We start from the raw sequence: 14,278 nt of genomic DNA, 5'->3' as shown, positions 1-14,278 counted from the left end.
GCATATGTACTGTAACCTTTGTTGCTATATTCACTGTAAGTACCTGTGGAGACATTCAGGAGAATCACTGTAAAATCAGCTACAAGGATAGGTGGACACACTTCTCTGCTCTTCAATTCAAACATCTTCTCTTGGAATTCCAAGGAAATAAGTCATCGACTTTTGATAGCCTCTGGGACAGAGGAGCATTGAGAGTACATGCAGAGGGAATCCAGTTAATCCTAAAACCTCTCGTTAGCTGAGTCTTCTGGCATTTTCTCCCACCCACACATTCAACCATACTACCCTGGATATCACTGACTTTTCTTTTTCCTTCTTACTAGAGCCAAGTTACCATAGAAGCAACAAAAAAGCAGGGATGGGAGAAACATTACAGAAATGAATCCTCCCCAAAGTTAATACATGAGCTCGTGAATAGTACTAACTATTCTAGCTGCCCGGTCATGGCAAAGAGATATTTTTTAAGTACACATTCATGGAAAGACCTGCTGCTATCCCTATTTATAATGTCTCTTTTTTTTAAGATTTTATTTATTTATTTGAGAGAGAGAGAGAGAGAGAACACTAGCAAAGGCAGGGACTGAAGGAGAAGCAGACCCCCGACCTGGGCAAGAAGCCCGACATGGGACTTGATCCCAGGACCCCAGGATCATGACCTGAGCCAAAGGCAGATGCTTAACCTACTGGACCACCCAGGTGCCCCCCTATTTATAATGTCTTAAGAGAGAGAAATGGTCTCAGTTCCATTTAACCTGACAGAACATAAGGCATACTCCTCTGTAAACAGTCCAATACTTGAGCATCACATTCCTGCTTCTTGTCCCAGAATCACTGCATGTAATTCACCAAACAACAATTTGAGTAGTCACTGAGAACTGAAATATATTCAGTGTATCTGCTAACCTGGCAGTTTTAACATTTGGGATTTGAAGAGTGAATATATGTGTGTGTGTGTGTGTGTGTGTGTGTGTGTTTTAATCCTCAAGCTCTTTTCAGGATGCTGAAATAATTTAAAGGATCAGTAACAGAAATTGAATTTTGCAGGCTGTAGTTCTGTCTACACAGAGACGATCGTGCCTCCTCATAATAACCAGCCACCAGTATTTACCAAGTGAAGTCACTAAACTAAACATCAGAGTTGGTTTGAAGGCTAGCCAGTCCACGAGGAACAAAGAAATCTAATATCATATTTTAAAGGGCTTTTGCGAGTTTTATAATAAATATTTCACCTTTTTCTGTTTCATGTGGTTTTTCCCTCTGTTTTCCTGACATTGAAATTATGTGCATCTTAAACCATGAGCATTCGGATATATGCCGCCTTGTACATTTGTGAGAATCAAGTTTTCATAACACATGCCAGTTTGAATCCTCGGGGACTGGCCGTATATGCCATGTCATTTGCCTTTATCACCTCCCTGAGATGGTAGAGGGGAAGGTGTTTGGTCCCCAGTGGAAAGAGCTGAGGTCTGTAGAGGTAAAAGAACCTCATCACAGAATAAATAACAAGGAAAATGCCTTCCAGATGACACTAGCCTGGGTAAATTTGCAAAGAATGAATTTTTTGTTCACTGATTTTTGGCCAGCACAAATAGGCACTCAAATATTTGTTGAATGCATTGAGAAGAGCTACTAAAAATGCAGTTGAAAAGCCTGCATTTCCTAATGGTGCCATTTGGCATGAATTATCTTAAAACATTTAAACTCAGCATTCATACGTTTGGTAAAACATCATCTCAGAAATGAGCTGTAAGAAGAGCACTACACTAAATTTGACTCAAAAAAGTCATAAAAATAGTATGACCAATGCTTGGACAGAGGCAGGAGGAGGGAGATGGTCCATTCATCTGAAAATACAATATCTTAAATGTAGGAATGAATGAAATGACTCTGTAAGATGTTTTCTCAATTTATTCTAGAAATCACATTTCTTTTATGTTTCCTGCTTTTGAAAATGCTTAGCTTGACATCCTTGAAGACACACATCTTGGATTTCAAAAGGAATATGGCAAAGAAACTTCCCAAAACAAATGTATCCATACCAGATCTCTCTCTATATATATCCATCTTTTTACCCCTCAGCTATCTGTCATCTCTTTGTTTAACTCAAACTAGAGCCAGATATATTTTGCCTTTCTGCAGTGTTACACATGCTCAGGAGGCCTTAGGAGGAGATTTGAAGGGCTATCTTTATGTTTTTCCAAACAGAGGAAATTGAATGGAAGATTCCCATTTCATAAGTAGGCCTAATAGTGATGTTTTGCAATGTGGATTCATTAGGAAACAGACTAAGATATCCATTTCAGTTAAACCTGTTGAATGGGCCACAAATAGTTACACATGTAATATACACTCTAAGAGTGTGAGAGACTTCTCAGCTAAAGGCAGTAGGTCACAGGTGCCGGCCACCGACCAAGATTATTTGCTCGCTCCTTGGAGAGACTGTCCAAAGTATGGCCCAATGCCTGACATGGCGGGGGGCGGGGTGGGCACTGAGGACAGGGGGTCCCAACTGCCTCACTGTGAATCCTGGCTCCACCACTCACAGTCTGGGTGGCCTTGAGCAACCATCTCGTTGTCTTCCTAAGCTTCAATCTCCTCCTCACAGGGCTGTCCTGAGGATTCAGTGAATTAATATACGTCAACCTCTTGGAATAGATAATTAGCACTTCAGTGTTTCTTGTTTTTGTTGTTGTTATTGACAGTATTATTCCAAAATTCTGTTACAAGATGTTTTCATTTATGAGAAGTACTTGAGCATTAAAGAAAAAACACAATTACGGCACAAAAGGAGAATGTTGGTGAAAATATTTTAAGCGTGGTATGATCTATTGGAAAAAATAAATAATAATAAAAAATAAAAAATAATAACTAACCCAATCAAATGGATGCACAATAGTCCTGAAAATAAAAGTATCATTGCGTATTTACTCATGCAAAAAAAAAAAAAAAAAGTCTAGAAAGGATACTGACTTTAGCAGAGCTTCTTTATTCAAAGGCTTAATTTTAATATCATGACCATAACTTTCTCCTGATTCATCCTTTTCTCTCTCTACTCATCTTTTATTACCTTGCAAGCACTTTGCACTGTTTTTAAAAAAAATATGACTAGTTTTTCAGCTGAACACCCCACTACTACAAATTCAAACTGTAATCATAAATTGGTGCCAGGGTGCATTCAAGCAATTAGAATGCTGTAATTAAAGTCTGCTGTGTATGTCATCTTATAATACATACAGGTAAGTACAGAAGTCAAGAGCTTGGTTCTAAGTATTTACTTAATGACGGTTATTCATTTGTTCCGCAGTTGTCTCCCCTCGTATTTATCAGATGTGGGTGCCTTGGAACCTCCATGCTTATTAGCAGAGCCTGACCTATTTAGGCTTCCTGCCTTTCTTGCATCGCCTAACAATTTGGCCGTAGATCACCACACCTAATTTTCAGGGCAGTCTCATAAACATTCGCTCCCTTGCTTTGAAACTGTTGGTGCAAGAGTTTATAAAAAGGACTCAGATATTGCAGAATGGTGGAGCCAGTCTCTCTCGTACTTACCATGTGACCATCTCATTCTTTCTGGGCTTAAGAAGAATAAAGTAGAGCCTCAAGATCTCAAAATGGGCGGGGGGTGGGTGGGTGGGGAGAATAAAAATGAGAGTTGGAAGCAGAAAGACTTATAGTCCTGATATTTTTTGCAGCGTTATCTGATAGGACATTGTCCTCGAAATGTTTAGTGTTTTTTTCTTAAGTATAGATTAATTCATTAAAAATATTTTTTGATTGTCCACAATGTGGTAGGCACTATGTAGATGTTGGTGTACAACTTAGAAAACAGATCTCTGCCTGTGTAGAGTTTGGAGTTTTGTGCAATGAATACCCTATTTCACAAGCTGTGTGTATCTAAAATCCAGTTCCTATTCAAGTTTTTTTAATTGTCTCATTAATGTTCTGTATAGCTTTGGGGTTTTTTCCTGTTCTGATCCAGAGTCCAATCCCAGATCACACATTGCAGTTAGTCATCATGCCTCTGTAGTTTCTATAACTGGAAACAGGTGGCCAGTCTTTCTTCAGTTTTTCTTCCACTGGTACTTTTGAAGGGTATAGGCCAATTGCTTTGCAGAATGTCTCTCCATTTCTGGTGTATGGATTTGTATAATTCAATGGTTTAAAACATGTATCGTGTTGGACGTGTCTCAGAATCATCTCGGAACTTGGTGAAAATGCCGAGACCCACACCCTGTCCTATTTCATCCTGTCTTACTTCAGTCAGCCTGGGCCTCTGTATTCTTCATTAGCTCTTGTCCCAGCAATTCTGCTACACACCAAAATTTGCGGGTCACTAGTCTAACATAATTTCCTTGTGGCAGGAATACTGCGTAAGTGATGGGGGTTCTCAGTGTTTCTTGCAAAGAGGCTGGCCAATGTCAGTATACCTCGGGGGTTTTTTTTTGTATTGAAAAAATGTACTTATTTATTTGAGAGTGAAAGTGAGCGAGCACATGTGCATGTGCACGAGAGAGAGAGAAAGAGCACAAACAGGGGGAGAGGGAGAAGCAGACTCCCCACTGAGCAGGGAACCAGATGCGGGGCTCCATCCCAAGATTCTGGGATCATGACCTCAGCCAAAGGCAGACGCTTAACCGACTGAGCCACCCAGACACCCCATCAATGTATTATCATCCATTCTGCCATTCATTTTGATGATCAAAATGCTCCTATTGCTGTAGCCTTGGAATCAGCCATTTTTCCTTTCCAGGGAGAACGGTATTTAGAAATCAAGATCTGGTTTGTATTTAAACTAGTTGGAAGTTCATCCCAAGGGGAAAAAAAAAGTGTCACCTGTCCACCTAAAAATAAAATGCATTGCATGAACCATACCTGGGCTGATCCTCGGGAAAGTGCGGTCTGCCTAGTTTCCCTTCTTTCTCATTTCCATTTCCGTATATTCCTTTGATTATCCTCCCACAAACAAGCACTAATTCACATGCTGCAAAACTTTCTCTTTCTCTTTGCTCCTATCTTCATTGTGATCAAGTTTCTGAGAAGCGGTCTGCCCAGATACTTTGGTCATAATGCTTATGTCTTTGAAACTGTGATACACACCCACAGAAACACCTGTACTTATTGGCTTTACTTGTAATGCTTTTTCCTTTTCCAAAGCATTTTTATATCTTGTTTTTCTTTTTGTCCTCAAACTCCGTGAAACATGTGAGACAGGTATTATTATTTTCCTTTTATGTTTTTAGAAAGTGAAGCCAGAAGAGCAAAAGACTTTCTGACATCTAACACCAACTTGTGTTTGGTGTTTTGAGTTTGCGTACTGAGTCCTTGACACATAGGACTTAGCTTACAGTGCCCATAGCTGGTGAAGCCTGGGCTGTGTTCTCATGGTTCAGAAACTCATTCTGAGTTGAAAATCAAGGCAAATCAACTGAATAGTGAATCAAGAAACACAAGAAGCATTCCCTTTTTTAAAAGGAAAGAAAAATACTTCCATCGACTTTTTACCTCACTACTCTTTTAGTTGATCTTCTACAAATATTATTGAACACCTGCTCTGTGCTAGGCAGTGTTCTAGGTCCAGGAGATATAGCTAGGGCCAAATAGATAAAAATCCGTGCCCTTAAGGATCTTACCTATGAGACAGGGGTGATAGTGGGTGGGAAGAAAAACAATAAAGAAAATAGATAAGGTGTGTAATGCATGAGAAGGTGCAAATAGGATCACTAAATACTTCATACAAGGTGCTCACTGCTCAGCTCCATGCCCGAAGGTGCCATGAGACCTTGGACCTAAGCAACTGAAGATGGAACTGTCACTAAGTAAGATGACAAAAGCTTTAGGGAAGGTCAGGAGTTCTGTTTGTTTGCTTCTCAGCTGTATATTATAGTATAACACACATATAGAAAAGTGCACGTAATTTAAGTGTGCAGCTCAACAAACTTTCACAAATTGAACACATCTGTGCAACTAACATCACTATCAAGTAACCAGAATAGTACCACCTGAGAAGCCCCTAACATGTTCTCTTCCAGTCATTAATCCCTCCACTCCCGTGACTTTTAATAGCATTTATTACTTTTGGGTCACTTTATATTTCATATAACTGGAGTCATACCACTTATGCTCTTTAACGTTTGGCCTATTTTTGCTCAAATTATGTTTTTGAGATTCATCCGTATTGTACGTAGTTTAGGCTAGCTTGTTCGCTTTCATTGCTGAATAGTAGTCCATAGTCTAAATATACCACAGTTCGTTTGCTCATTGATGGGCAATTGGGGTTGTACAGTACTTAGTTATTACAAATAGCATTAGTGTCCATCGTTTAGGGGACATATGTAAACATGTCTGTCAGGTGTTTACCTAAGAGCAGAATTGCTGGGCCATCGTGAATATGTGTGTTAAGGTTTGGTAGACCTTGCCAAAAAGTTGGTCCAGAACTAAGTTATAATCCACCAGCAGTGATGAGAAGAATATAGTTTTGGATGTGTTAAGTAAAATGTCTAATTCATGCAGTGCAATCAGATGGACCAAGTACATTGCAAAGAAGTACACCAAAATATTATTTGAAGACGATTTCACTATGTGCCTACAAAATGGAAATAAATAAGCTAAAACTTATTGGCATTATAAGCTTTGGTGAAGAAATTTAATGGTAGTCAAATATGCTAAAAATAATAATCTTACATAATGACAACCAGGAAATATAAGGAAAAAGGTGGTCCCTTTATAAAGGAAAATATAAAATACTGAGTATTAACCCTAACATTGGATGTGTGTGATCTTTATAGTATATCATAAAACCTTATGGTCACTATAAAGCTATTTTTTTTAATAAATCCACTTCAGTAGAGACACACATGGTTCCAAAGAGGAAGACAAATTATATATATATATATATAATATATATATATATTATATATACATATATAATACTTTTTTAAACTTGACAAGATTATTTTAAATTTAAAAAATACGTGAAAGAGAATGTTAAAGATTATTATGGAAAATTAAAGCACTTAGATATTGAGATATATCATAATGGAACATTGATGAAATGTTACAGAACAACACAAAAATTGAACAGTGTCCCAGACCAAAGTAGATTACTATAGATGTAGTAATATGGAACAATGTAAGAAGCAACATGGTGCATAGTGCAGAGAGAATGCAATGAAAGAATCTTTGAGCCTAGGCTTTATGATAAAGGCTTTATATTTGTCCCTCATTAATGTTCTAAACAGCCCACTAAATTCAATATTATCGTTCCCCATTTTGCAGATGAGGAACTGAGTTTCGGAAAAACAGCTTGCTCAGAACCCCAAAGATTCTTCCAGTGAGGGAGATGGGCCCCAGTCCCGTCTGACTTCACAGGTCGGGAGAGGGAGAATAGATTGAAGGATACAGTTTTTACCCAGTAGGCAACACAAAGGGTTAACATTGGTAGCTCAGACAAAAACTAAGTTCTCAAATAGGTAAGTGAACACAGGGTCACTTCACACAGGCAATAGCAAATAATAAGCAATTGCAAGAGAGAGACTCAAATTGATTAGTAATCAAAGAATTGCAAATTGCAACAATTTTGCAGTATTGATAGTTTTCTAATTAGCAAAAATAATTTTATTTGTTTGATGTGGCATATAAAAATACATACGTTTCCCTAAGATGGAAAAATTAGTGAGAGTGTTTGATGTATCTTTATCTGGGTAATGATTGCATGAGTGTATACATGTGCCAAAATTCACCACGCTGTGCACTAAGGTTTGTGCATATTACTGTATGGACCTCCATAAAAAAGAAAAAAGCACTTTAAAATATAGTCAGTGATGAAATCAGAGTTACTTGTGAGAAAATAAAAGTAGAAATAATTAGATACTGCCAAGGTTAAGGTTGGTATAAAACATTTAGCATGGTTAATATAAAGCATTGAATTTGAAACCCAACTTCTCTTAAGAACCACAGCAAAGAAGGAGTTATGATCACTTGCATAACTCACAGTGGTCATTAAGGCAAAAACAAAGCAGCTGCTCAGAGGAGCGCAGTCACTACTGGTCTTAAAAACCAGAAACTTCTCCCAGGGGTCCTCATGAAGGACTAGTACGTGATGTAATTATCTATATCCTCCACAACACACCTAGAGTTACTAAGATAATGAGGTTCTGAGGGTTGCTTCCTATATAGTTTCTCACTAGAAGCCAAAACACAAAAGCAGTTTTACCTTGGGACAAGACTTACGGTTCAGTTTTGTAAGTTTCTGATGCTTCTAGCTTAATCCAGGAATAAAACTGAGAATCTAGGTCACTGGTTCTCAACTGGGGAAACTTTGCCATGCAGAAGACATTTGGAAATGTTTGGAGACAATTCTGATGGTCACAACTGGGGTGGGCGGGGAAGCTGCTCCCAGAATCTAGTGGATAGAGTCCAGAGGTGCTGCTCAGCACCCTACAATGCACAGGGCAGCCCCTACAAAAAAAAAAACCAAAACACTATCTAACTGAAAATGTCAATTACCCCAAGGTTGCAAAACTTGTCTAGAAGAACAAAATGGAAAATATATATCGAGACCATCCTCCGGAAACATTACCTCTCACCACTAGCTTGGACAAAAAAGGACAAAGTATTGGTCCATTTACACAAGGGGAATGGGGGGGAGTGCAGATGTGGTAGTCATGGCCTGGTTTCCTAGGGGCACCATAACCCCTAGAAGACAGAACTAGCACAGGGAAGGATCCTTCTATGGGCCAGCAAGAACTGCCTTGTAAGATAGTGGGTAGCTCTTAAGTGTTGATGTGCCACCGCCACCACCACCAGACTAATTGTATGAAACCAGTGAGTCCCTATCTCTGGAATTCTCTGATCTGGCAGATTCCTCCTCCATGTAGATGTGCCCACAGAAGGAAATAAAAAGTCTCCTGGGAGCTACATCCATTCACTCATCTGTGTGCTTATCACATCTGTTCTTTACCCTCTTTGTTTGCCGGCTTAGTGGTAAACCAAAGCGAGAGCATCTGAGCAGCATCCGAGTCTCTGCTCTTGCCAATTTTTGAGTTTTAACCAGACTTCGAAGTCTGGCCTGGTTGAGCAGTAGATGCAGTTGACTACCAATGTCAGGAAGTCCCTTTCTCTCTGTCTGTAGGCAGTGATTCTCTCTGGTTCACGTCTGCCCAACTTTGCCCTGAGACACAGTGGGAGAGAGTTTCTTCCCTCAGCTCTAATTTGGAAAATCCCTGGGACTGTCTTTGGACCAGCTTCCGTTGCTTGTCCACAGAACCATGATTGTGTTTGCACACAAGCCAGTAGGGAAAGAAGCAGTTCTGAAAAGAATAGGCTCTTCTGCCCAGAAAAGGGGATGGGTACTAGGCAGTCAAGACAAATAGATATCCAGCGCTCTGGGAAAATGTCAGCTTTTTACAAACTTTTTATTTTGAAATTATTTCAAACTTATGGAAGAGTTTCAAGAATAGCACAAAAAATGGGGTATGTCCCTCAAACTAAATTCACCGGTCATTAACATTTTGCCACATTTGCACTCCCTTCCCTTGCCTGCAGATGTGTAATTTTTTTCTGAATCATTTAAGAGTAAGTTACACTGTTTATCCTTAAATAATTCATCATATCGCGCCTAAGATCAAAGACATCCATTACGTAACCATGTCACAGTAATCACATTTAGAACATTTAACACTGAAGCTATACTGTTGCACAATGTACCGTCCAGTTGTACCAATAATGCCCTTTGTAACAACTTCTCTTGGTACAGGATGACACCCTGCATTTAGTTGTTGTGACTGCTTGGTCTCCTTTCCTTCGAAACAGTTCTTCAACCTTTCTTTGGCATTCATCCTATCGATATTTTTGAAGAGTATGGGCCAGATATTTTAATAGAATGACTCTCCATTTGAGTTTGTCTCATGCTTCCTCACAATTAGATCTAATGGTGTATTTTTGGCAGAGATACTACCCAGTGGTGTACTGGTACCGGTGGTGAGAGCCAATTCTCACATCACTTCCCAGCAGCGTGTTTCTGTGAGGTCATATTGGTAGTTTGACATCAGCTATGGAGGGAGTATTTGCACCATGGATATCAACAGATGCTACAAATGAGGCATCATCCCCCCTCCTCCAAGTTCTGGTTGTGAAACATATACATTTACCAACACAGCCATATATATAGGTGAAGTTGTGTCCTTCTCAATAAATACTACCAGGAGGCACATGATGCTGGTCTGTCCAATTATTGGTGATATCTTATCACTTGATTAAGACTGTATCTGTCTGGAGCACCTGGGTGGGGCAGTCGGTTGGGTAACCAGCTCTTGGTTTGGGCTGAGGTCGTGATCTCAGGGTCGTGGGATTGAGCCCTGCACTGGGCTCAGCACAGAGTCTGCTTGGGTTTCATTCTCCCTCTGCCCCTCTGCCCTGCACATGGGCTCTCTCTCTCTTTCTCTCTTTCTAAAATAAGTAAATAACTCTTAAAAAAAAAAAAGATTGTACTGTCAGACTTCTCCATTGAAAAGCTAGCATTTTCCCCCTTATTGTTAAATTTCCCCAGAGAGATACTTTGTGATTATATAAATACCCTGTCCTGTTTCTCACCAAACTTTTACACAATAGTTTTTATTTCTTGAAAACTATTGCATGGATAATTAGTACTATGATGACTGTAAATGATAATTTTGTTTTCCTCTCATTTCTTGTACATTTATTTGTTGGTGTTCTACAAGCTACCTTTTTTAATAGACTTAACCCCAGAATAGCTAGATAATTAGTGATACACTTGGAAACAAGCTGACTTCCCCCAGCAGTTTGTGAGCAAGTGATTCATGTCCACGGTTGTGCAGAATAAGTTTCCATGAAGTACTACATCAATACAGAAAAAGCAGATGGGTCTTCAGAAATAATTCTCCCATTCTAAGTGTTTGTGTTTGATGATAACTTACCATCCCATCAACAGGAAAGGGGACATTTGGAGTCATTTTTCAGTCTTCTCTGATTCCAGTTTTTATCAAAAGCATGCCTTTGGAAGATTCCTGGTGAGAGATTGACACCGGAGTCAGAAAATTAACTAGTGCATGGCGGAATGGAAAGAGCACTGGACGAGAAGCCCAGAGTCACGGTCGGCTGTGGGGTTGGGTAGTACACGTCATGTCCCCGATGCTCAGTGCCATCATCTCTAAAATAATATGAGTAATTTTTTCACTAAATTCCCTTTCAGATTCTAAAACTTTCTGTTATTCTCCTCTACTTGTGAATCAAAACCTGGAGTTTACCTCATTAGCAAGATGTTTTGGTCAACTGAGCTAACAAGCCAAGGACAAAAATAAGATGTCCAACGCGGAGCCTGAACCTAGTGACCTAGGGACTGGATCCGTAAAGCAGCTAAATTAGGCATGAGGGTAGAGCACCAAGACTTGATACTGTTTCATATTACCCTTGTGTATTCAGCCACATCATCTGACTCACTTCTCTGCTCCTCTTTGTTTATCCCTGACAGTCATGGAAACCTACGAAGGATTCCATTACTTCTCTCTCTGAAGAGATCCCTCTCTCAAGTGTTAGCTTGCCCAGTCCCTATAAGGTTACCTCCGTTGCCATAGTTATAAGCAAAAGAAGTCTTTTATCCTAGGACAGACAGCAATTTCTAAAGAACTTTTGCACTTCAGGCATGAAATTCCGGAATTCTGTATATGTCTTAATTGAATTTCACCATGCGAAATGGCTGAGAACGGGGCAAATAGTATTATTTTTGCTTGATCCAGTTTTGTGAGCTCCCTGCACAAGTCAGGTAACCTTGGCAATCAGTATTAGAATTCAAAATATGTTGCCTTGGATTTCCAGAACAGTGGATAGGAAGAAGGTGAGGTGTAGGGACCAAAGTATATAAAAGAATGTAAGGCTTGGCCAAACCGTGGATTCTCCTGTCTCCCTGGAACCAGAGTTCGGTAGGCCCCACCCCTCCAGCCCACCATCACCCTCCTCCACCAGAATTGTGTTGTGGCAACTTGCATAGGTGGAAAAAAAAAAAACAACCCACAGGTGAGTTGCATATTTACCTCCCCACTCTTCTGGAGCTGTCTGAGCCTGGCACTTTTCATGCTTCAGCTCCTCATTTCGGCATTTTTAATATTTAATGACCCTTCTAAGGTAGAGAATTATTTGGCAGCATTCTTAAGAGTTTCTGTCTGAGGCCTTTTTATCTGCTGAACTTCCATTTACTAAATTGAAAAGTTGGTGTCTCAAATATTGTTTGGATGACTCACCTAAAGTTCTGCTGAGGCAAAGAGGGTCATGGGGGGTCAGAAGAGTTGGCAGTCATTTTCAGTATATTTTATTTAGCTTTTGTTTTGCTAATTTCCGAAACAACCCATTTTTTTCTCTTTTGTAAGATTTTAAGACAAACAGGACTTTAAGTTTGGGTGCAATTTCAAACTCAAAGATGTCTTTGAGTGTCCCTCCCCCTGTGACCCCCTCCCTGAGTTGTTGTTGTTGTTATTTTCCTTTGAGCATGAGGAATATAACCGTTGTAAAACTTTGTCTTGATCAACACCCATCTCACCTGTTGGATTAAATGCTTCATCATCTTTCACCAGATTAGAAAACCACTGTCTCTTGCCTGAAAGACAGAGGGCAATCAACCTGGCTTCTCTTTGATTTTATAATCTGTTTCTAGAGATTAGAAGCAAGCTTTGAATTCCAAGGCTCTGGGCCTGTCAGCTTTTAGAGCAAAAAAGTTTGGAGCAGATCCCTTGCCTCAGGTTTCAGAAAGGAAACTTAGATGTCGCAGGATGAAATTGGTTTGTTTTCATTTTGTGACATAAGGGAAACATAATTATCACAGCTGGCGTTGTAACGCCCTGGGTTTTTGGTTTATTTTATTTTTGTGGCTTTTAGAAGAATTATTGTTATTAGTTTGTTTCATTTTTGAGAACCCCAAATCCAAATCACTTGGAAACGTGAGAGAAAAGCATAAGCCTTTCAGAAATCTGCAGTGAGCTCACTGCTTCTGTGAACCTACCTAGTTCGCCTTTACTTTAAAACTACTTAATTACCCACCATTGATGCCCTGGTACAACTAGAATAACTCTTCAGCCCAAATTCAATAGGTAAAAGGGAGAAATAAAGAATTCAGGGCATTTTCTAGGCTCATGAGTTCCACAGTTTCAAAGACTCTGCACTTTCAAGTACTAATTATACAACACGTAAGCAAGGTTATATGGAATTGTTTTAGTGTATGTTAATGCTTACAAGGTAGTGTATCACCCAACAAATTTTTTTTAAAAATGAAGATCCCGCTATACCATTCATTGTGGTACTATATTATATGATGTAGTAATGGTATTAACGTATATGATATTTAACAAAATAAATGAAGGCATATGTGAATATCATTGCTAGAGGCAATATTCCCTCCACACACACTTATGCATCCCTACCAGGGTACTGAAAAAGCATTCCTGTTTTCCAAGGCCCCACATTCCTATTTTTGGTGTGGGGGGAGATCTTAAAGGATGAAAAAAATAAAATAATGGGTAAAATGATAAATTAGAGTTCATCAGATTTCAGTAAAATGGAACAGAATTTCGGTCTTCTCTAAGTATTTGCTGTAACTGATTCTTAACGCTTTACATTTTGTCTCTAACTGTATAAATATTAATTTAACAATGTGTCATTGATGTCGAAGTGAATTTACATTTTTAATAATAGTTGCATTGTGTGTATACCAAAAAAAAAAAAAAACATGTGGTGACACAGAAAAAAATATCTCAGGAAAACACAGAACGAACAAATCTAAGAAAATCTTCAGAGCTTAAAAATGAACCTGTAGGGATAAAAGTCAATCATTGGGAAGTTGTTTGAATTTTCAGCCTCAAAGTCATTTGTGTTTCTTCCAGAATACCGCTCTCTAAACAAAATTCCCCACAGCTAATTAAAGTGTGGGCGCGCGCGCGCGCGCACACACACACACACACACACACACACACACACATTGTGGCTTCCCCTGAACCCTGGATGCGCCCCTCCACGCCCCCCTCCCTTTCCCCTGTAATGGTATGATCTGCGTTTGATTGTAAACTGGAGGTGCCAAGCTGTGACAGCTTCCCCAACTCCACAGCCATTTGCTACAACCTAGGGCAGCCTGTGTCCAGTGACGCTTTGCTTTCCCACCCCCCACAGGGGCAAATCGAAGCGGACAGCGAAACCATCTTCAAGTTAGCAGCGCTTGTGTTACAGGTAAGAATCAACCAACTACCTCTTGCCTGCGCCTTTTTGTTTGTTGGTTTTT

General features: G+C 39.5%; 1 protein-coding gene across 4 annotated transcripts in view; it reads left to right on the top strand.

Moving 5' to 3' along the window:
- FRMD4B (FERM domain containing 4B) overlaps positions 1-14,278 on the top strand; it is a 315,073-nt gene that overhangs the window by 233,454 nt on the left and 67,341 nt on the right. For all 4 annotated transcript variants that reach the window (XM_073901535.1, XM_025885439.2, XM_073901534.1 and 1 more), the window contains one exon: positions 14,170-14,226. In XM_073901535.1, coding sequence (XP_073757636.1) covers positions 14,170-14,226 — 57 coding nt within the window. The remainder of the gene's footprint in view (positions 1-14,169; positions 14,227-14,278) is intronic.

The sequence above is a fragment of the Callorhinus ursinus genome, unplaced genomic scaffold (assembly GCF_003265705.2).
Source record: "Callorhinus ursinus isolate GAN/ISIS: 27379988/994484 unplaced genomic scaffold, GSC_fseal_2.0 scaffold15, whole genome shotgun sequence".
Taxonomy (NCBI): domain Eukaryota; kingdom Metazoa; phylum Chordata; class Mammalia; order Carnivora; family Otariidae; genus Callorhinus; species Callorhinus ursinus.
The sequence above is the reverse complement of the archived record's forward strand: the minus strand, read 5'-3'. Positions and strand labels throughout refer to the sequence as shown.